This window comes from Triturus cristatus, chromosome 4_2 (genome assembly GCF_964204655.1).
Source record: "Triturus cristatus chromosome 4_2, aTriCri1.1, whole genome shotgun sequence".
Taxonomy (NCBI): domain Eukaryota; kingdom Metazoa; phylum Chordata; class Amphibia; order Caudata; family Salamandridae; genus Triturus; species Triturus cristatus.
The window spans coordinates 142,893,808-142,916,595 of record NC_140586.1 but is presented as its reverse complement, the minus strand read 5'-3'; the positions used below and the strand labels follow the sequence as shown (position 1 = coordinate 142,916,595).

At 49.5% G+C, this 22,788-nt stretch overlaps 1 protein-coding gene across 1 annotated transcript; it reads right to left on the bottom strand.

The window, feature by feature from the left end:
- Positions 1–245: 245 nt before the first annotated feature.
- On the bottom strand, positions 246–17,343 carry LOC146833176 (keratin, type II cytoskeletal 8-like). Its single transcript, XM_085600831.1, has 9 exons — positions 16,934–17,343; positions 9,711–9,919; positions 8,690–8,750; positions 7,747–7,842; positions 5,787–5,951; positions 5,139–5,264; positions 3,902–4,122; positions 2,357–2,412; positions 246–1,170 (listed from the first exon to the last, which is right to left on the bottom strand). The coding sequence occupies exons 1-9, from the start codon at positions 17,276–17,278 to the stop codon at positions 926–928; spliced, it is 1,524 nt and encodes a 507-aa protein (XP_085456957.1). The 5' UTR covers positions 17,279–17,343; the 3' UTR covers positions 246–925.
- Positions 17,344–22,788: the final 5,445 nt, after the last annotated feature.

The following is a 22,788-nucleotide window of genomic DNA, read 5'->3' as shown; positions in this document are numbered from 1 at the left end:
CTTGTGGCAAAGTAACTCACAGGTTCTTAGTGTTTTATCATCTCTTGTGAAGCTGGGACATTTTTGTATAAATCTGGAAACTGTGCAAGAAATCTCCGACTTGCCAAATCTGCTGGAAGGGCCAGCCTGAGCGATGAGAGGTGAGCTGACGGTCCTGGCATCTTAGAGCTGTAAGGCAACATTTGCCAGTGACCGATGTGTCGCCCACCCCAAGTCTAGCCAAATAAGCAGCACACAGACTCTTCTTAAACAAAAAAGACGTTTTATTGCATGAAATCAGCCCTCTCAGAGAAGCCTCCTTTCAGGGGAGCGTGACAGAAAGAACATATATTTGCACAAGACGTATGGAAGATGCAAGAAGTGCCTGGGGACAGGCATCCTCAACCCTTTAGCACCGCATCTGGACTTTACTGTTGGGGCAGGCTCTAGGATGAATGTCTTGCAGCCATTTCATTGGCTGTCAGCTGATTGAATGCCAGAAGCACTGGGAGTCCACATTTGATTCTGGCAGTGTACAAATATTTGATATTAACATTCGGCGTGAAGGTGTGCTTTGGTTGTTTTTCTAGTTCTCAGAAGGGTGTTTAGCAGGAAAAGCAGGGAGGATAATTCAGGAAGAGATAGGCAGAGGATGGGAGGGAGCTCAGCCTTTCCTGGAAGCTCATAGACCTGGTCACGGTTACAGAAGAACCCTTTGGTGACTCGGGTCGCGTTGCACCCGCGCCCTTGCGTCAGCCGGATTGAGGGAGGCGCTCAACACTAGATGCAAGTGTCTGAAGTGGGCATTCCTTATGAAGGGAATTTAGTACTCCCATTTGCCAATATCTACCTGAAACTTAAGTCCCATAGAAATTGGCTTGGCTTGCCAGGAGAGGCTGAGCTGACGGAAGGCACTTAGGAACAGTGAAATGTTTTGTTGGGTTATTCAAGGCTTGGTGAAGAAATCGGATGACTCGGACGTGACCTTCCCGTCTTTGGTCTCCACTGTCTTGACCAGGACAGTGCGCTTTGTCCTGGAGCTCTCCAGCGGGGCGGCATTCACGGCGTAGGCTCCACTCGAGAATGTATTGCCATATCCCGAGCCAAAGCCACTGCTGCCGTATCCACTGCTGCCGTATCCACCGCTGCTGTATCCGCCACCGTACCCGCTGCCGCCGTACCCGCTGCTCACTGCGGAGAGTAAAACCAGAAAGATTCCTGTTAGTTGATAGCATGTACTAAAAGAAATGTTAAGTACTTTCCTTTCCAGCATATTGCGTCTTCATGAAGCTTTGTGCGAGCTTGCGTGCCCCCATACGTGAAATGTCAAAATTCTGCCAAGCTTTTATGCCACTGGCTGCATATATTTCAATCACACCCCTTACTGATTAAATTCTATCCTCCTTCTCTTTGCAACCCTCCCCAACTCAAACATTTACCACAGACACCTCCACCTGCAGCACAGACCCACCACCTCTTCCCAAAGCCCAACTTATATCCCCTTCTCGTGCCCAAGTTATGTGCCCTTCTGCTCGATACCAAGTGTTCTTCTCCAGACATAGAACTTTCAAATTGCATTAAAGGTCCTGCCATTTCTGTCAGAGTTAAAGGGGTCCCAGAACTAGAAAAAATCAAGTATTGCTGCTACTTTAACATTTTACAAAGGAGTACTATTTTTCCCTTTCTTTTTTAACCCGTCGCCTCCATTTTGTGAGCTACAGTCAAGATTTGAATCCGCAAATCACATCTGAGGAGGGCAGAGAGTGCAGCCTTCAGGCCAATTCCAGCAGAAAGGTGTAAGTAAAAGGTTATAGTTTCCTTCATATCTACAAGTAAAAGCAGCCTTTTACTTTGTACCCACAGACAGCAGTTCTCCTCAGATACCACTCACTTCAGGGGCTCAAGTAGATCACAAAGCGAAATACAAATAGCACGGGCGGAGCGGCATTTCAAATAAGGCAGAAGGCAACATTAACAGCAAGGAGGAACTTGGTCAGGCTCTAAAGACGTTTGTAAGGGGGCATTTCCCCTTTAATGAATACCATGGCCCATTCTCTACTAATTATTCCCTTCCCTTGTGGCTTTCTCAGCCAGGGCAGTTGATGACAGCCGTGGTCCGTGCAGGTAACAGCGGTGAGGCGGTGGGGCCAGGTAAGGGGGGATTTCAAGGGACGATGCCGAGGGGAAATTAATTATTTATTTAATTTTTCCTCTGCATCGTCCCTCGAAATCCCCCCTTACCTGGCCCCACCGCTGTTACCTGCATAGACCGCGGCTGGTTGATAACATCTGGCGCTGCATCCAGATGTCCCAATTTGAACACCCATTCTTTCCACTGGCCCAGCTTGCCTCCGGATGCCACATAAAGCAGGCGTACCTGAGTATCCGGAAGTCTTCGTCTGAATGCTCATGTTCTGCATACCCGATTCCAACCTGGGACGTAACAGAGAAAAGTTACACAACATTCGCGAATATGATATGATTATTACATGATAGGCTTAACTGGGACAGTGCATTGTTCATGCCACACCATTACAATACTATAACTATAGGGAGACTAACAAGAACTTAGCCTTCTGCATGAACTGGCCCAGTCTGTTGCTTTCGGTGCTTTAAGGGGCGAAAATCCTACACTGACAAGTAATTGCACTGCGTCCCATCCTCAGTCAACAGAGAGCTGCACCCCACAAAGAATTCAGAAATTGGCTCATCATTGCAGCTCTGAAGCAGTTTTGTTATACTTCTTTAAATATCATTTTATGGTGCTTGTCGGACATCAAGGCCTACTATTGTCTTTTTAAAATAAATCTAGGTATGTGTGTGTGTATATTAACTGTTGACTATTAGTCAAATTGCCTGTGGGTGATTTTTCATGCAACATTAAGGAATGGAACAGTCAGTGCTTGCTTGGTCCTATGCGCATACAGTGAAAAAGATTACGAGAATTGAGAAGCCCTTTTGAATGTTTGCACCCATAGCACTGGGCGTTTTCCTGGTGGGCATGAAGGGTGGGGCCTGTTTTGGACCAATGGTGGCCTTTTTTGTTACTGTGGGATGGTTTTCCAGCAGCGCTGTAATATAGGCCCCCTGTAACAAAAGCAGCAGCAGCAGTGTTTTCATCAGCACCCCCACAACCCCTGAATCCGAGTTAATTGCCAGGGCTGGTTTGCGTTCCCAGCCCGGGAGCTGTTCGATGTACCTGCACGTTTTGAGCAAGGCACTAGGCCACAAAACTGCTAGGAATAAAGACCCTTTCATCATTTACTCAACTGATGCACTGTGCCTCAGCCGTGGTTCAGAGTGCTAACTGCGCCAGAATGTGCATTGAGTAATTCACTGTCACTTGGAATCATTTGTCAATTTATGGCTGATGAATTGGCTCAAGCGGTACAGTGATGTCAGAGCTTCTATTGGACAAATAGCCACCGAACAGAAACATACTTTGTTGTTTTTCTTAATGAAGTAAGCCTATTCAGCCATCACAGTGGGTGGTGTCTCAGGGCAAGGAGCATGCCTTCCAGTCTTAATTTGAGACGGTGGTTTCCAGTACTCTGCACTGGCACTTAAGAGTCGGCACTGGTACTTATGACAGTCTACCACATGGTGGCGCTGTCTCTTTATACATTAAAAATTACTAATGCCGGCCGCCCAAGCCACTCTTCTAGCTTTGGGCACTCTGGAATAGTCCAAGTTGTCACCCATGTAGAAGTGGCATGGTTGGCAGTGGTTATTGTCAGCGCTGGCAGGGCCAACGAGTTGTGTAAGCTGCAGTGGCCTTCTGACAAGAGCCCTGGTACTTCTTTTTTTGTTTGTTTTTTTACACAAATTAAGCCCTGCCTCTCAGTACTGACAACGTTGCCTATTTCTTTCTTGAATGGACATGGTGGCAGCCTACATTTTACAATTGGTCTATTGCACCAACCTGTTCTCCTCTCCTTCCAGCAGCTTCCTGTAGGTGGCGATCTCAATGTCCAGGGCAAGCTTAACGTTCATCAGCTCCTGGTACTCGCGCATCTGGCGCGCCATGTCTTGCTTGGCCTTTTTCAGGGCTGCCTCCAGCTCTTCCAGTTTAGACCTGGCATCTTTGACAGCAAGTTCTCCACGTTCCTCAGCCTCAGCGATGGCTGCGTCCAGGTTGGCACGCTACAAAATGAGAGGAAGGTCACTGGTCAATGTCTAACACCTCACAGGTTCTTAAAATATTATGCTAGAGGTCACAGATCTTTAAGAACAAGCATTGGCATAGCCAATAGGTCTCGCCTTTGGGACCTTATAAGTGTTTAGCCATGCAACAGTTGCATAACTAAACACTTATAAGGTCCCAAAAGCGAGACCTATTGGCTATGCCAATGCTTGTTTTAACTGCTGCAATCTATTGAAGCCTCACGGAGAACATCAAAGCGGCCGTACGGACGCGAAAGTGATCGCGATCAAACATCAAAGCGGCCGTGCGGCCGCGAAAGTGAAAGTAATCGCGGTAAAGCGCGACACATGCACTGCAGCTCTAGGCTGGCCTGGTAGCACTTTTTGGAGCCCTCACAAAATGTCTCGCCAGACCAGCGCATGCGCTGGGTCAGGCGAGACCTAATAAAAAAATACAAGATGGAAGGGAGTTTCACGTTGTAGGGTTTTTGTAACACTGACATTTCAGGGCAGAACATGATATCAGGCACAGAGAGAGAAGAGGAAAGCAGCTTAGAAGTAAATCGACACCAGCCATCTCCCCGCCTCAATGGTGGTGTTGTACATGGTTGGTAAGGGGACCCAAGCATCACTCTGGTTTTCTTTACCCTTCCTAGGGGCCATTGAATGCGCAGGGTTGGACTCAAGTGAAGATCCCCTATCTCAAGCTGCTGCCCGAGTCTCAAGAGGGAGAGATGTGAGTTGAGGAGGTGGGTAGGGGAGCGAGGAGAGTGTTGGGCCAGTCCATAGCACACACAACTATGCCAACTCTGGAGTTACTACAAGAGCTGTTCTATACACAAATTGTGATTTATGCTGTGTCAAAGTGACCAAATCTTTAGAAATTCTATTTTGCTGTTCATGACACAATAACATTGATTGGGTGGGACTGCGGCCCAGCACGACTCTGCCCTAATGCTCAGAAGTCCTAGTCTGGTTGACCCTGTATTCCCTCCCTGTACTATCCACCTTCATACCTGATTTTTAAGGGCATCAATTTCAGACTGCAGCCGGTTGATCGCGCGGTTCATCTCTGCGATCTCATTCTTGGTACTGCGCAGGTCATCTCCATACCTGCCAGCGGAGGTCTGCAGCTCCTGGTACTGATGGTGGGAATCAAAAAGAAAGAGTCAGCACGGTACGAGAGGCGGAGCATCTTGCGTGGGGCATTGAATCGCGCCTGCAGACAGGGCTAGCATACACTATGCGGTCAGTTCACTGTGCGCATACTGGAGACTCACCCATTCCGGGGCTCACCTGAAGCAGCGTACACTTTCTAGGACTAGCTGATCTGATATAGACTGGATTATAGTGTATTGTATTGGTATGTATAAGATGATTTCCATACTCCTTGAGAGGCCTACAGCTCCCGTCACTTACACACCGAAGGTGTCTGTCTGCGATACGTGCTAGTGCATTGCTTCTCTCTCTAATTCATGCCAATGTTCTCATCCTTCTAAAGCCATCAAGAATGTCAGGAAGGGGACCAATGTTTACTTGTGATAAGGAAGCGGAAAATATGAAGATCCGGTAATGTTGGGAAGGCAAGTGTTGTTTTTGGCGACTTCAGACTCCACAGTGGCCTACAGGGCGCATACTCAAATGAAGAGAAACACAGAATTTACCTTAATTTGGTACATGTTTTCAGCATCAGCCCGGCTCTTATTGGCAATCTCCTCATACTGCGCCTTGACCTCGGCGATGATGCTGTCCAGGTCAAGTTTGCGGTTGTTGTCCATGGAGAGGACGACGGAGGTGTCTGAGATCTGGCTCTGGAGTTCATTCAGCTCCTGTCGCATTGAAGAAGAGACAGGTTATTGGTTGGACCTGGAGCACAGTCACTGTACCGAACACCCACTCACTCCCACTGGAATGCCATTGCAGTCTACAGCACTTACAGACCTAGGGCCTAATTTAGAACTCGAAATATAAATCCCATAGGATATAACGGTATTTACATTTCGGCAGACGGGATATCCGCAGAGTTCTAACTTACGCCCCCATTACAAAATGGCACTGCCCTGCACGCAATATGACCACATCCCCAAAACATTTTAGGGAAACAATAGAAATGTAATAATACTACAATGAATAAAAAAAACTGATTTTATACTTAAACACCACAGAACTTTAGTGATTCAAACAAGGAAATACATTGAGTGATCATCTTAAACAAATATCGTATTAACAGCTAGAACTGATGGGGGAAAGATAATTACACGTCGAGGGCAGAGCAAGAACGAGAAATCTTTGGCTGTTTTTCCTGGTTTTGATTTCATACCTTAGAATTTTACAGAGAAGGAACTTCTAGACAGGCTTTGTTGCTGAGCTTCTCCTTTATGTGTGAGCCTAACATTTGCTGCGATGACCACTGGGCACATGGATGATGGTGCCGGAAGTGGGACAGTGCCTCGAATATTGGACTGGGATCACCTGTGACTGACCTGGGCCCCGGTCTCATTTGAGCAGACAGCGATAGAAGTGAATTGCGGCTTCCTAGAACGGTCGTCTCTCTCGCTGGTTGGTTTTAGTGAGAATGTTAAACCTTTGCCTGCTGTACTCTAAACCTTCTGGGTGGTTTATTTCGTGACACCCAGACTCGTATTCAGTGAAGCAAATAGCTAGCGAGCTACCAGCAAAGGCTACTGCAGCGTTGAAACTCTCTCCTATAGGATCTTAAACTGGCGAGAAATCATTCAAACGTCTGAAAATGCTTAAAAGCTTGGTGTTTTTACCAGTGATACTTCCCCAACATACCCTGGCTGAAGCTTTCTTCTGTTTTTTTCATGAGAACTGTACGTTTTTACATTTCTATCCATCCTCTTTTGTGCACTGAATTGCTAGAATATCTTATAGCAAAATATAACATACACAAACGGCGTGCACAGAATATGGTGCTATGGTGTGCTCTGCCTTTCCCTATCCATTAACAAAAGATACTGAGGTGGAGGAGCGTCACCCCTCTGCTCTCTGAGGAATTGAAAGTGGAAAAATGAAATGCTAATCACATAGCGTTATTATGATTTTAGTTTTCTTACTGCAGTGGCTCAGTTGCTTATGTGCGGGCGGAGCTGGGCTCCATGACGCCAGAGCACTGCAGGGGAGGAGTGGTGGGGACTCTGTAAGTGCGCATGATGCTTTGGCCGGCCGTCTCTCACTGCCTGTCTGATCATCGGACCACAGCCCTCAGACCAATCACAACGATGCACTGCAGCATTGGGATTGGCTGTGGGGAGCCTGGGAACCCGTGTGCTTCTTGCTGCCAGACCCGAGAAAGATGAAGTGGATCAGGTAGAGGCGCGATTCCAGGTAAGAGTGTTTTTTCAAATCTTTTTCATTCCCCCTACCCTACCACTCCCATCCGGTTGCAGCCGCTACTGGAAAGATAGTCTGCATCCTTCCGTAGTTTTGTTTGCCTCCGTTGTCATTCCTGTTTGCCAGGATGGCTTTGATAAGGACTCTTCTTCTGTGCAAAATTGACTTTATGGTTCCCTAGCATAAGTTGTAAATTTCAGAGAAGCCTCCTGTGTGCTGCTCTTAGATGCAGAATATGACAAAGTACCACAGCGGAAGCAAGAGCCTCACCTCCGCATAGAGCTGCCGCAAGAAGTTGATTTCATCGGTCAGGCCTTCAAGTCGGGATTCCAGCTGCACCTTGTTCATGTACGCCTCGTCCACATCCTAAAGAAACAATAACAACAAGGCGGTTAAAGTGAGGTATTCGGGAACTTGTAGAAAAGAAGAAGGAGGAAGCTGTTCAGAAGCAGGCCTGGCAGGACTTCATACCCCCCTACCCACTCAAGGAGTAATCAGACAACTCGAGTTTGGTATACACTGGGTAATATTCAATGAAATGCCAAATTACTTATGGAAAATGCAATAATATAGCTATTGGTAAGCACCGACATTTAAAAAAGCACAGTTTAAGATTCAAAGATGCACATGAAAGCATTTGTGCTCAACTGCCTACTGCCCTGAGGGCCTGTTTAGGAGAACCATCTGGGCAACTGTCCCGGGCACACTGGTCCAGACTGCCCCACATCCCATGGACTGCAGGGGATGTCGATAAAAACACTCAAGTGTTGTAAGAGAGCTCCTTGCAGTGAAAAAAGGGAAAGTTGAGCCCCAGTGGCGCACACATGGGAATATATTACATGTTATTAACCTTCATTAACACTCAATAACAATGTATGTATCCCAAAAAAGCAACCAGGGTGCTACTAAATTGTGTTATAGTCTCTGGAAGCTAAGCTGAGGAGGACGAAAGAGGGTAGCTATGGGGACAAGGTTTAATAGCCGCACCTCATGCGATCGACAGACACCTGTGATGTCCTTGTACCTTCTGACCTATGACATGGTGACCCGGAAGCAGTCCACTAGGGGTCAGTAGGGCCAGAGTGATAGTACTCCTAGAATATTCCACTGAGCCATGTCCTGGGCCAGTGTGGGAGTCTGCCCTCAAGCTGCGGCCGATAGAAGCAACCCCAGAGCTGGAAGATTGCTCACTAAAACTCAAAGAGAAACTCACCTTTTTGATAAGAACAAATTCATTTTCCATCTCTGTCCGTTTGTTGATTTCATCTTCATACCTGGATTGGGAGAAGATTGTTCAGTTAGTTCAGACTCACAATAAATCCTCCGGAGAACAGCAATAAAGTGAAAAACTCTTTAAAAGTGTGCAGATTGCCACCAACAAGGTAAAGGTGAGTGTGAGTGAACTTTTTCAGTTGTGAGGCTCAACCAACCACCTTGAAGTAAAGGGTCCACAATAAACAAGAGGAACATTGGAAGCTGAAAATGAAAGCTATGCACACTTTACCAGAGGGTGCTCCTGACACTGCACATGCACCAACAATAAAAACCTCCACACCCACTGCACAGCTAGGCAGCTAGCATCACCCTTGTTGTGAGCATCACTATTAGAGTGACAAAGCAACAAGTCTGTCTCTACTCATACTGGGCAGTCATTGGAGGGCCAGTTCTTAAGACTGTTTAAGGACCGACACTTGAGGGGTGCTAATTCATGAAGCAAATGACTAACCCTACATATCCTATGGAATCTGTCTGTCTTAACCAACAAAAACACTATCAATAATCACGATTGACTGGTTTGATGCTCAATGGTAGCGTTGTCAAATGGGCATCCTGCATCAAACATTAGACGTTCGTGTTACAATCCAGGAGTCAACAGGTTCCCTTGGGAGCTCAGGAGAACACTGCACTGGTGAATCTAGAGGGGCAGGGGCAATGCGGAAAGACTCATTGTAGGTGATCTTAGAAACCCAACTGTACGAGTACTATCTAGAGGTCTCTATCTTAAGATGTACCGATACGGCACCACCTTAAGCGATCAACGACATAACCAGTGGGGTTTGGAGAGTGCAGCAAAACACCCTACAAATCCTGGATCCTGTGTCATCTCAGCCTTTAGAGTGTCTTGCTGCATCATGGCCTCCTGGTACCTCTTCCTTGCTGAATCCCTCAGCCCTCCTCAGACAGGCTTACAGACAGACTCACACTCACACTCCTCCCTTCCCCATTCCTCTCACTTGTTCTTGAAGTCTTCCACCATGCCCTGCATGTTCCCCAGCTCTGCCTCCAGCTTGTGCTTCTCTTGGCCCAGGTTGTCGAGCTGCCGCCGCAGGTTGTTGATGTAGGCCTCGAACATGCTGTCCATGTTGCTGCGGGTTGTCTTCTGGTTCTGGAGGAGGTTCCACTTAGTCTCCAGCATCTTGTTCTGCTGTTCCAAGAACCTCACCTAAAGACAAGAGACAGTGAGTTAAGGCAAATAAAATATATGGGGATTCAGAACACATTACGGAACATAAAATGCGTCTATATATATTTATGTGTAGTCTGTGTAACATGCCAGCATGTCAACTTCAGCCCACGTCACAGCACATAGGAAAATCAAGTGCAATCATGTAGGGATTGGCAACTGGATTTGCAAATCTTTCACTGTGACCAAAACTAAGGAAGGCGCTGTTGATCTCAGGTCCAGCCTTGGGTATAAAACATGCGGCCAGCAAAGCACGCAACCTCTGAGGGACCAGAGACTCCTGATATCATCTCTGTCTCATCAGGATAGACTGAAACACTGAAGATAGCTAGGCCCCGCATGACTGCACCACATAGAAGGTCATTTTGATGACCTTGATGTAGAAAATCATTTGGAATCAGGGAAGATAGCCAAACTTGCTCTCTCACTCTGAGCATTCTAAACTTCTAAGGCTGCCAACTCGGCCCAAGTGTGCTTTGCGTGCAGGGCCTTCCTTTACTTTAGATGTGTTGACCCAAAAGCATGGAAGCGGGGACCATGTTCAGGTCCGTCAGTACAGAGCGTATTCACCAACCTACCAAATGTCCTCAGAATTAAAAAAAAAATCTTTACTATGGCAGCTACTTGAGTGTGTCGGGCCGGACTCCAATTACAGACAAGATGGAGTCTGTGTGCCTGGGTCATGCAGAGAGGAGGCACAAAGCTGTTCACACTGCCCTTGATCTAACCTGAGGTCCCTCACATGACTGATAACCAGTAGTTCTGTCTTGCCTCGCCTGCACTTCTTTCTAGCTTTTAGCCACCTCAGCAAATTGTTGAGAGCTCAGAGGTCACATAAAGGAGGTGCTGCAGCTCATGCGTATGGATGGCGTTACTTTAAAGTATACATTGATCAAAAAGGGACGCAGCAATCCCCACAAGACTCCAAAATGGATCCAGGCTAGCTGTGATACATGGCATCACAGGACCACCTGGGATGCTTTTCAAGATATGACCAAGGCTGAAATAAAGTCCAAGACTTGACCAAGGCTGAAATAGAGTCCAAGACTTGACCAAGGTTGAAATAGAGTCCAAGACTTGACCAAGGCTGAAATACAACCCCAGTCCATGGCCATTCATAAATCTTCTGCTGCTGTGCAGAGACCAACTCCAAATCCAGATTGTTTGGTATATAAACATCATGTCCCCTGATGAAGCTCATCTTCTTCAGCAGCCGGCGTAGATGGAACGGTTGGGTGGCAAGAGCATCGCCATTAAAAGCTGCCCTCTTCAGGAGTGAATGCACATGTGCCTTATTCAGAAATCTACGCCTCATCTCCAGAAAAGGTCTATTGGTGATCCCTAAGACTCAAGCCTCCATTGTGCCAACTACCTTCCGCACAAGTCATGATGGACAAGACTTTGGGTCACCTATTGACCAATTGATCTCCCCATAAGGCACAAGGTGGGTCACCACTGAGATGGGCTGATTTCTTGCAGACTGAGTTCTGTCTGAGATTAGATAGAGACAGACCACGGCTAAACCTCTGTCCTGATAGCAACAGAGAAGTGATCATCTTATCCGCAAAAATGATGGAATTTATTACATCACGGTTAGGTCATGCAAACAGGGATGGGTGTGCAGCTTGTGTGAGCAGGACTGCAGGTGGCTCTGAACATCTCCTTCCTGACTCCTTTGCAAGAAAGCATAAGTCTTTCCTAGAATATCCCACTCTTGCAGCCCCAAATGGCATGTCCTATTTAGTTACCATAAGTGTTTCCCGTGTATGTCCTCTTGCAGGCCCTGCGCTAATTGGAGGACCAATGGAACCTGGAAGTCACAACCATACTGAGGGTCTCTTGTCGCTTTCCATGAATATATATGTTGGGGTGAAAGACACAGAAGTGTTTCCATGACCAAACAAATCTCTCCACATCCTGCATTAAGCCAAAACTTTTCAACACCGATTTTTTAAAAAAATAAGAAGCCCATTAAGCAATTGAATCATTAAATGACCCACTTGATTGGAAGTTAATATTTTAATATTACCTGGGTTGTGTGGTCTTGAGGAAGATTTCTTCACACCTTGTCCCCGGGTTTGCAGGGCTGCTCTGGGCATCTCTGCAGCCGGCAGCGTGCAGCCAACAGAGAGGTCTGGGATTGCAAACTCCTGCCATGCAGGGAGATTGGAAGCCTTTGGTGTAGTTTGGAAGGCAGTATTCTCTGCTCTCTCTGGTGCACTCACAGCTCCGCGCTGAGTGGGTTCATGCACTGACCTCTGCTGTACGGGTGCACTCCCCGCTCCCTGGGTACACACACTGCTCCTGTACCGTGGAGCCTCTTGCTCCATGGGACATATAACACTGCCTGCACCATTGGTACACTTCCTGCTGTAAGTGTACACTCACTGCCTCCTGCATAAGTGTGCACTCACTGCCCCAGCTGCATTGGACCACTCGCCGCCCCCTGCTGCATGGGTCCCCCCACAGCTCTCTGATGTACGGGTACCCCTTTGGGTGAACTCACTGCTTATTCCCGCATGGGTGCACACACTGCTCCGCTTTTCCATTGGTACACTCACTGCCTCCTGCTCTATGAATACACTCACTGCTTCCTACACTATGGATGAAGTCACTGCTTCCAACTTTAAGTACAAACTCACTACTTCCCGCTGCATTGGTACACTCACTGCCTCCTGCTCTATGGATACACTCACTGCTTCCTGCTTCAAGTGTACACTCACTGCCTCCTGCTCTATGGATACACTCACTGCTTTTTGCTGCATTGGTACACTCACTGCTTCCTACTCTATGGATACACTCACTGCTTTTTGCTGCATTGGTACACTCACTGCTCCCTAATCTATTGATGCAATCACTGCTTCCTGCTTCAAGTGTCCACTCACTGCCTCCTGCTCTATGGATACACTCACTGCTTTTTGCTGAATTAGTACACTCACTGCTTATTACTATATGGATGCAATCACTGCTTCCTGCTTCAAGTGTACACTCACTGCCTCCTGCTCTATGGATACACTCACTGCTTCCTGCTTCAAGTGTCCACTCACTGCCTCCTGCTCTATGGATACACTCACTGCTTTTTGCTGAATTAGTGCACTCACTGCTTATTACTATATGGATGAAATCACTGCTTCCTGCTTCAAGTGTACACTCACTGCCTCCTGCTCTATGGATACACTCAATGCGTCTTGCTGCATGGGTACACCTACTTCTCCCTGCTGTATGGGTACACTCACAGTCCCTTTTGGATAGGTACACTCACTACTTCCTATCGCGCGGGTACACGCACTGCTCCCTACCCTGTAGGTGCGCTCACTGCTCCCCACTTGTGGGTACACTACAGCTCCCTGTTGTATGGGTACAGTCAGTGCTTACTTTGGGTACACTCACTACCCCTTTTTTAAGGGTACTGCACTGCGTCCTGCTGCATTGGTACACTCATTGCTTCCCACTCTATGTATACACTCACTGCTTCCTGCTGTGAATGTTCCTTCATGGCTTCCTGTTGTAGGGGTACACACACTGCCTCATTTGGATAGGTGCACTCACTAGTTCTTGCTCTAAAGGGTACACGCACTGCTTGCTGCTGCATGGGTACACATACGTTGGATAGGTACACTCACTGCTTCCTGCTGTGAATGTTCCTTCATGGCTTCCTGTTGTAGGGGTACACACACTGCCCCATTTGGATAGGTGCACTCACTACTTCCCGCTGCATTGGTACACTCACTGCCTCCTGCTCTATGGATACACTCACTGCTTCCTGCTTCAAGTGTACACTCACTGCCTCCTGCTCTATGGATACACTCACTGCTTTTTGCTGCATTGGTACACTCACTGCTTCCTACTCTATGGATACACTCACTGCTTTTTGCTGCATTGGTACACTCACTGCTCCCTAATCTATTGATGCAATCACTGCTTCCTGCTTCAAGTGTCCACTCACTGCCTCCTGCTCTATGGATACACTCACTGCTTTTTGCTGAATTAGTACACTCACTGCTTATTACTATATGGATGCAATCACTGCTTCCTGCTTCAAGTGTACACTCACTGCCTCCTGCTCTATGGATACACTCACTGCTTCCTGCTTCAAGTGTCCACTCACTGCCTCCTGCTCTATGGATACACTCACTGCTTTTTGCTGAATTAGTACACTCACTGCTTATTACTATATGGATGAAATCACTGCTTCCTGCTTCAAGTGTACACTCACTGCCTCCTGCTCTATGGATACACTCAATGCGTCTTGCTGCATGGGTACACCTACTTCTCCCTGCTGTATGGGTACACTCACAGTCCCTTTTGGATAGGTACACTCACTACTTCCTATCGCGCGGGTACACGCACTGCTCCCTACCCTGTAGGTGCGCTCACTGCTCCCCACTTGTGGGTACACTACAGCTCCCTGTTGTATGGGTACAGTCAGTGCTTACTTTGGGTACACTCACTACCCCTTTTTTAAGGGTACTGCACTGCGTCCTGCTGCATTGCTACACTCATTGCTTCCCACTCTATGTATACACTCACTGCTTCCTGCTGTGAATGTTCCTTCATGGCTTCCCGTTGTAGGGGTACACACACTGCCCCATTTGGATAGGTGCACTCACTAGTTCTTGCTGTAAGGGTACACGCACTGCTTGCTGCTGCATGGGTACACATACGTTGGATAGGTACACTCACTGCTTCCTGCTGTGAATGTTCCTTCATGGCTTCCTGTTGTAGGGGTACACACACTGCCCCATTTGGATAGGTGCACTCACTAGTTCTTGCTGTAAGGGTACACGCACTGCTTGCTGCTGCATGGGTACACATACATTGGATAGGTACACTCACTGCTTCCTGCTGTGAATGTTCCTTCATGGCTTCCCGTTGTAGGGGTACACACACTGCCCCATTTGGATAGGTGCACTCACTAGTTCTTGCTGTAAGGGTGCACGCACTGCTTGCTGCTGCATGGGTACACATACATTGGATAGGTGCACTCACTAGTTCTTGCTGTAAGGGTGCACGCACTGCTTCCAGCTGCATGGGTACACATACATTGGATAGGTACACTCACTACTTCCTATCGCATGGGTAGGCACACCGCTCCCCGCCCTGTAGGTGCACTCACGGCTCCCCACTTCGTGGGTACACTGACTGCTCCCCATGTTCCAGGAGCGCGCACTGCCAGCTTGTGACGAGCCGCTGTCCTGCGGCCAGAGTCATCGCTGCCACCCCCGCCCCTGTCGCAGGTGGGCGGCCCCGCCCTTAGGCCCTGAGAGTGACTCCGTGCCAGGCTGCAGGCCTTGCCCCAACCTTTGAACGGGCGCGGCCTGTCATGGCCGCTGCGAGGGGAAAGGACGTATTTCTAAACTGTCGCTGTCGTGGACACTGGAAAAACACAGAAGAAAGCAGGAAGGTTTTTCCCTTTGAGAAAAGCAAATTGGAGACGCGTCCTACGGCTGGCTCTGTCACATGGCAGGGCTCTGCAGCGCGTTCAAGGACACAAACTCGAGAGACTGTGGAACACGAACAGGACGGGAAGGAAAGGAAAGGGAGGAAACTTCTGCTAGAGGAGAGTTTTAGTGACTTAGCCTGGGTTCCACCGCAGGATGCTCAACCTGTGGCAGCAGAGCCTTCTTCCCCTGTGCCAGGCTGCAGCACTGCCACCCGCCTGCCAGCACTGCCTCTGGCTCGTGCTCCAGCACTGCCTTCACGTGCCGGTACACCCTGCCTCCACTATGGCAGTACACCCTGCCTCCACTGTGCCAGGCTGTAACACTGCGTCTCTACCCTAGGCCTGCACAATGACGCATCACACTGCCTCGTGCCCCCGAACCTGCACCAACCATTCACGTACACCGGTGCCAACGCTGCCTCCCTCCCCTTCGAGACGATAGAGCCGTCCCAGCAGGGGTGTCTCCCCTGAACCAGCACAGCAGGCCTTTCCCCACGCCTGGTCATCTGGTGACAGCGGGCTGACCCCCTTAGATCCGACACACCTGTGCAAGAGGGGCGCCTGCCCCATTGCCTCGCTCGTGCCTCCACGGAGACCGGGTCTACCTGCGCGTGCCAGCGCAGCCTCTCCAACGGCGAGAGTCTGCCTGGCACGCACCTCGGCCAGCTGAGACGTCGCACCTTAGACCGGCTGTACCTGTGTCAACTGCTCCGTCCCGTCCCCATCCACTGGGCGTGTCTCTGCCAGCAACCACTCCATAGACTGGTCTGTATGCCCCTTCACCGCAGTCCTCAGAACCCCAGGGCATCCCAGTGCCAACCAAACTGTCCTCCCCTCGTGCCTCCTTCTGCCAGCAGGGCATGCATTCCCCACAGGCCAGGACTGACTTTGTCACTAAACTCGTCTCTTTTGCGCGGTGTTCGGCAGCCTGGGTCGGGGCGGACCTGCCCATTCACAGCCACCTTTACCTGGAGAGGCGAAGTGCCAGCCTAGCCACCCCTTCCCCAATGACAGCGTCTGCCTGTGCCAGCACAGCACCGCGACACCATGACAGCTGTCACCACCACACAGCTCCTCTGCCTGCACAAGTGCAACCACCTTCAAAGCACAGGCCTGCCGGCGCCTGCACATCTGCCCTCTCCATATATGGATGTGCCAATCCCATCACAGTCGCCCCGCACCCAAGCGATGCTGCCACCTTGGCACACCAGCTGCCCACTCCGGGCTATGTGTGCGCCGAAGTGTAATGTAAGCTTATTATACATTCCAGAAAGCAAACATCCTTTAAGCACATGCAAGGCAAATGTGGGCAGGCCCAAGAGAAGCCGTTCACTCTGGGATACGTGGTCGAGCCGGAACCGTGAGTGAGGCAGCCTGGGTCTGCCCTGCCTGTGAGGGGAGTCCAATGAAGTCGAACCCCGGTCTCCATGTCCTGACGGAGTTGTCTTTCGAGTTTCACGTGTGTTCCATGCACGGGCTGTGCCCGGGTGCCCCTGTGTCTGAGTGCCCCCGTACCCTCACATACCCCCGTCTCACCCCCGCCGTCTCACCTTGTCGATGAAGGAGGCGAACTTGTTGTTCAGGGTCTTGATCTGCTCCTTCTCCTGGGTCCGCACCTGCTGGATCTGGGGGTCGATCTCGAGGTTCAGGGGGGCCAGCAGGCTCTGGTTGACGCTGACGGCCGTGATGCCCCCTCCGGTGCTGCCCGAGCTGTAGCCCGTCCGGTAGCCATGGCTGAACTTTCCGCCCCCGTAGCTGGAGCCCAGGTTGAAGGGAGAGACGCTGGCCCGGGAGATGGCCGGGCCCCCGGAGCTGTACGAGAAGCTGCTGAAGTTAGCCGCGGGCCGGACGCCCACGGTGCTGGTCTTGTACACACGGGTGGAGCGGACGGACATGGTGAGGGCTGGACGAGGCGCGGAGGGAGCAACAAGTAACGGAGAGGAGAGCTGGAGGCTGAAGCAGTCCCCGAGGCCAGGAGTGCGCCTTTATACAGAGGGGGGGACGAGGGATCGGGTGTCAGCGGTACCTCAATGGCTGTGCAGGAGCCAAGGGGGCAGAGCCAGTGCCGGGCAAAGCCTGACACCTGCAGCAGCCCGGACACGCCCACTGCCAAACCCCTCCGAAGCCGGGCTGGGGGAGGGTAGGGCTTCTGAGCGCATCCAGGAGAAGGCCCAGCCCGAAAACACACACGCACATCACCACGGTCACCACGGTGCAACAGTCAACCTTATGCAGCAAGTGACGAGGCGCTGCCTGGCACATGCCAACATGCACCGCGTGCACTAAGAGCATGCTAGAAGGCTGCGAGGCCCCTAGGTAGGGAGTCACAGACTGTGTGGAGGACTTACAGCGCTTCAGCGCCTCGTCAGGGCTAGTAAGCGCTATAAAATGCTAACAGCTTATTTTGTGATGTTTGTTAATTAAAAAGTAGTCCCTGCTTTCTTGTTAAACCCTCTAATGCCTTTGGGTCATGTCAGCGCTATACAAAAATCTAAAAATAAAATATACAAATGCGTTTAAAATGGGAAGATGAGTGTGGGCGGCCCGTCGGAGGGCGGTGCCTCCGGGGAGTGTTTCGGAGCTGGCTGGACCGCGATAAAAACACCAGTACACAACACTGCCCAACTTCCAGCCTTGGGATACCTAGCTGGCACTGCCTGGCACACGCCGACCTACAGGAGTGGTTGGGGCTGATTCCTGTGCCAGGAAACAGGGGGCGGGATAGTTGCTGATGGCATGATCAAGAGATAGTATGCGGAGCAGAACATATTGGAATCATTACATCTTAGAACAAGAGAAACGGCAGCGCAGGGCACATGCCAACTGGCATACGTTGTTTATGGGGTTTCCTCCAGAGCTACGTGTTAGTGGGATGACCGGGGGGGTTGGATGGCTTCTGAAAGCATCTGAAAAAAAACTTGAACAGAGTGCAGCTATCAAGCGAGGGAACAGCAAATAAAGGATCGCTGCCTTTCTCATGCCAACTAATCAAACCCGTTACTGCAGGTTACTCAGTTAAAGAGGGTACCACCACCGTGCCCAAGACGTGGCCCCGTGAACAAAATAGCACAGTGGAGCTGGGACCAGAGAACGTGCCAATATTCAGCAAAGAAGCATTACCCTAAGAAGGGCAGCCTGGCAGTGTCCAACACTCAGGCAGGGCCCAGGAAGAGAAAGAACACAGGCTGGTGCCCGCTGTCCCTGGCGAGCTGCGTCCAGCCAGGTGCAGAAAGTGAGCCAGCATTGTAGTCTCAGATGAGATAGCGCTTGGCATATGCCAATATTCTGCCCGACTGAAGGAAGAGCAGCAACACAGTCTAGCACATGCCACCCTTCTCTCAGGGTACATTTAAAGAGCCAGAGCCTGCCACTTTCCAACATCAGCTAAGATGGCATAGGATAAAGAGTACAATTAAGGACATGCCAAGGCCCTGCCAGGATACAATACGTAATGCAGCCTGGTTCCTTCCGACAGCACCCAGGGTGAAGTAGAAGAGAGAGCACCGCCGAAGGCATGCCAACATCACCCAGGGTGAAGCAGAAGAGAGAGCCCTGCCGAAGGCATGCCAACATTCAGCCAGGGTGAAGTAAGCGAGAGAGAGAGCACAGCCTGGCACGTCTCAGCATTCTGTAGCCAGGATGAAGTAAGACATGGAGCCCAGTCTGTTACGCCGGGGGCACTGGGAGAAACACTGCCTGGCACATGCCAGCATGCAGCAGTGCTGCCAAGAGCTGTGAGACTGGAGTAAGGGGTAAAGGGAGGCTGTTCAAGCAGGAGTGTGTGAGGGACAGAAACAGCAAGGGAATGAAAGGAAAGGCCTGTGGCGGGCAGAAGCATGGCACTATTGAATGGGGAGGCAACGAGTAACGATGCCACCAATGGTCCTTTAGAGTGTGACTGCGTACAGGATGAATTAAGAGGGGCGAGGGAGCTCTCTTCCTTCAAATCGTATGGAAAATGGATGCAAAATCATGTGGGTATGGCTAAGTAACCAACATCTGCAGAAGGAAGTCTGTCTGGCAACATTTGTTAGTAAAATCTGAGATGGGCTCGCCTCCAATGTGAAAAGTGTTCTGTGCATGTGCCTCCCTCCTCTCCAATGGTCGGAAAAGTGTTGCAAAGTTAACGATTTTTACAATTGGCAAAACACACTGAGTTTCCTGGTTTAAGTTCACTATCGTCTATGTAAAGGTTCTGTGTTTTGCAAGAGTTTTTTTAAAATCAGTCAGACTAAGCCAAGATGGAGAATGTATGCAGATTTAGATTTTTTTTTGCAAGCTTCATTTTTGCTGTGGCAAAGATCAATGTATATTTACTTTTAGCAACATGAATTGTGACATAAGTAACCATTTTCATGCAAATGTGTGGGAAAACAAGGGTTTTTGTAGAATTTTGTGAAGGATGCGACACAATAAGTTCACACGCTATGTTACTGCTATTAATTGAGACATGAGGCTGCTTTTTAAATTCAAAATCCCAAACGCTGACCTCACTGAGAAGCGAGAATCTCAGAAAGTATGTAGCTGCATCAGCTAAGTGATCCTCTGTGAAAATATTGTAACGTGTGATGTGATGGTTAAAAAGCGACAGACAGCTAGACGTTTCTCTCTCATATTGCTTAGATACCCATAATAAACTATAACTCTTTTTTTTCTCGTAGTTTTATATAGCGCAAACTTGACCCGAAGGTATCAGAGCGCTTTACATGAGCACAGTTGCGTTACACAAGGACACATTCATTTTTGTTAGGCACGGGGAGATTAAGTGATTTGCCCAGAATCACAGGATGTTGAGCGTCATTGCCGAGACTCAAACCCGGATCTCCAGATTTGAGATCGACCGCCCTAGCCATTAGGCCACATCCTCTTCTCAAATTAAATTAATGGTGGCCATTGGCCTTGTGCAGACTACACATGTAGTGACACTCTCGGCAACAGCGCATCCCTCTCTGAGCTGTCTTACTAACAGACCTCCCAATCATTTTCAGTAGTGATGGGCACAGGGCCTCACAACATGTTATGAAGTGACTGTTGGAAAACGTCATAGTGATGCTACGTGGTAGTTGCTGGCCACAAAACTGCAGTAGACTGTTGCAGTATGATATTTGGCAGCCCTCCTGGTGATGCTGGAGGGATGTTGCTGTCCCAAGTCTGCAGAAGACTGTTCCGGAGTGACTGTTCTGAGCTCTCATTGTCATGTTGCTTGGCTGTTTCCAGTCACAATGTTGCAGAAGGGTGTTGTGTGTGCCTGTTGGAATTCTTCACAGTGATGCCACAGAGTTGTTGCTGACATCAAGCCTACACAAGTGTGATTGTTGGAAGCCTTCATGATGTTGCTGCGTGGTGGCTGTGGTCAGAAGACTGCAAAACAGTGTCGCGGTGTGACTGTTTCAAGCTCTCATACTCATGCCAGAGAGTTGTTGCTGAAGTGACTGTTGGAAGGCCTCATAGATGCCTCAGGGTTGTTGCTGACCTAGAGACTACAGAAGGCTGTTCTTTTGTTACTCTTGGAAGTCCCCCTATTGACTCTGTGTGGTAGCTGCGGTCATAAGACTGAAGAAAACTGGTGCTGCAACTGTTCGAAGCTCTCGTAGTGATGATGCATGCTACTTTGCTACCACAAGTCTGGAGTAGACTGTTGTAGCATTACTGTTTTACGCCTTCGGAGAGATGTGCAGGGTTATTGTTCTACTCAGGACTGCAGAAGACTGTGCTGAAGTGATTGTTGGAAGCCCTCATATTGATACTGCAGGGTTAGAGCTGGCCTAAAGACTGCAGGAGGCTGTGCTGGAGTGACTGTTGGAAGCCCTCGTATTGATACTGCAGGGTTAGAGCTGGCCTAAAGACTGCAGGAGACTGTGCTGGAGTGATTGTTGGAAGCCCTCGTATTGATACTGCAGGGTTAGAGCTGGCCTAAAGACTGCAGGAGACTGTGCTGGAGTGACTGTTGGAAGCTCTCGTATTGATACTGCAGGGTTAGAGCTGGCCTAAAGACTGCAGGAGACTGTGCTGGAGTGACTGTTGGAAGCCCTCGTATTGATACTGCAGGGTTAGAGCTGGCCTAAAGACTGCAGGAGACTGTGCTGGAGTGATTGTTGGAAGCCCTCGTATTGATACTGCAGGGTTAGAGCTGGCCTAAAGACTGCAGGAGACTGTGCTGGAGTGATTGTTGGAAGCCCTCGTATTGATACTGCAGGGTTAAAGCTGGCCTAAAGACTGCAGGAGACTGTGCTGGAGTGATTGTTGGAAGCCCTCGTATTGATACTGCAGGGTTAGAGCTGGCCTAAAGACTGCAGGAGACTGTGCTGGAGTGATTGATGGAAGCCCTCGTATTGATACTGCAGGGTTAGAGCTGGCCTAAAGACTGCAGGAGACTGTGCTGGAGTGATTGTTGGAAGCCCTCGTATTGATACTGCAGGGTTAGAGCTGGCCTAAAGACTGCAGGAGACTGTGCTGGAGTGATTGTTGGAAGCCCTCATATTGATACTGCAGGGTTAGAGCTGGCCTAAAGACTGCAGGAGACTGTGCTGGAGTGATTGTTGGAAGCCCTCGTATTGATACTGCAGGGTTAGAGCTGGCCTAAAGACTGCAGGAGACTGTGCTGGGGTGATTGTTGGAAGCCCTCGTATTGATACTGCAGGGTTAGAGCTGGCCTAAAGACTGCAGGAGACTGTGCTGGAGTGACTGATGGAAGCCCTCGTATTGATACTGCAGGGTTAGAGCTGGCCTAAAGACTGCAGGAGGCTGTGCTGGAGTGATTGTTGGAAGCCCTCGTATTGATACTGCAGGGTTAGAGCTGGCCTAAAGACTGCAGGAGACTGTGCTGGAGTGATTGTTGGAAGCCCTCGTATTGATACTGCAGGGTTAGAGCTGGCCTAAAGACTGCAGGAGACTGTGCTGGAGTGATTGTTGGAAGCCCTCGTATTGATACTGCAGGGTTAGAGCTGGCCTAAAGACTGCAGGAGACTGTGCTGGAGTGATTGTTGGAAGCCCTCGTATTGATACTGCAGGGTTAGAGCTGGCCTAAAGACTGCAGGAGACTGTGCTGGAGTGATTGTTGGAAGCCCTCGTATTGATACTGCAGGGTTAGAGCTGGCCTAAAGACTGCAGGAGACTGTGCTGGAGTGATTGTTGGAAGCCCTCGTATTGATACTGCAGGGTTAAAGCTGGCCTAAAGACTGCAGGAGACTGTGCTGGAGTGATTGTTGGAAGCCCTCGTATTGATACTGCAGGGTTAGAGCTGGCCTAAAGACTGCAGGAGACTGTGCTGGAGTGATTGATGGAAGCCCTCGTATTGATACTGCAGGGTTAGAGCTGGCCTAAAGACTGCAGGAGACTGTGCTGGAGTGATTGTTGGAAGCCCTCGTATTGATACTGCAGGGTTAGAGCTGGCCTAAAGACTGCA

Bases quoted from the DNA above. Each gene is read 5' to 3' on its own strand.
- LOC146833176 (XM_085600831.1), bottom strand. From the start codon at position 17,278: ATGTCCGTCCGCTCCACCCGTGTGTACAAGACCAGCACCGTGGGCGTC. The intron at 9,920-16,933 runs GTGAGACGGCGG...TCTTGTCTTTAG, and splicing joins TCGCCTCCTTCATCGACAAG to GTGAGGTTCTTGGAACAGCA. The intron at 5,265-5,786 runs GTAAATTCTGTG...TCCCACCATCAG, and splicing joins AAAACATGTACCAAATTAAG to TACCAGGAGCTGCAGACCTC.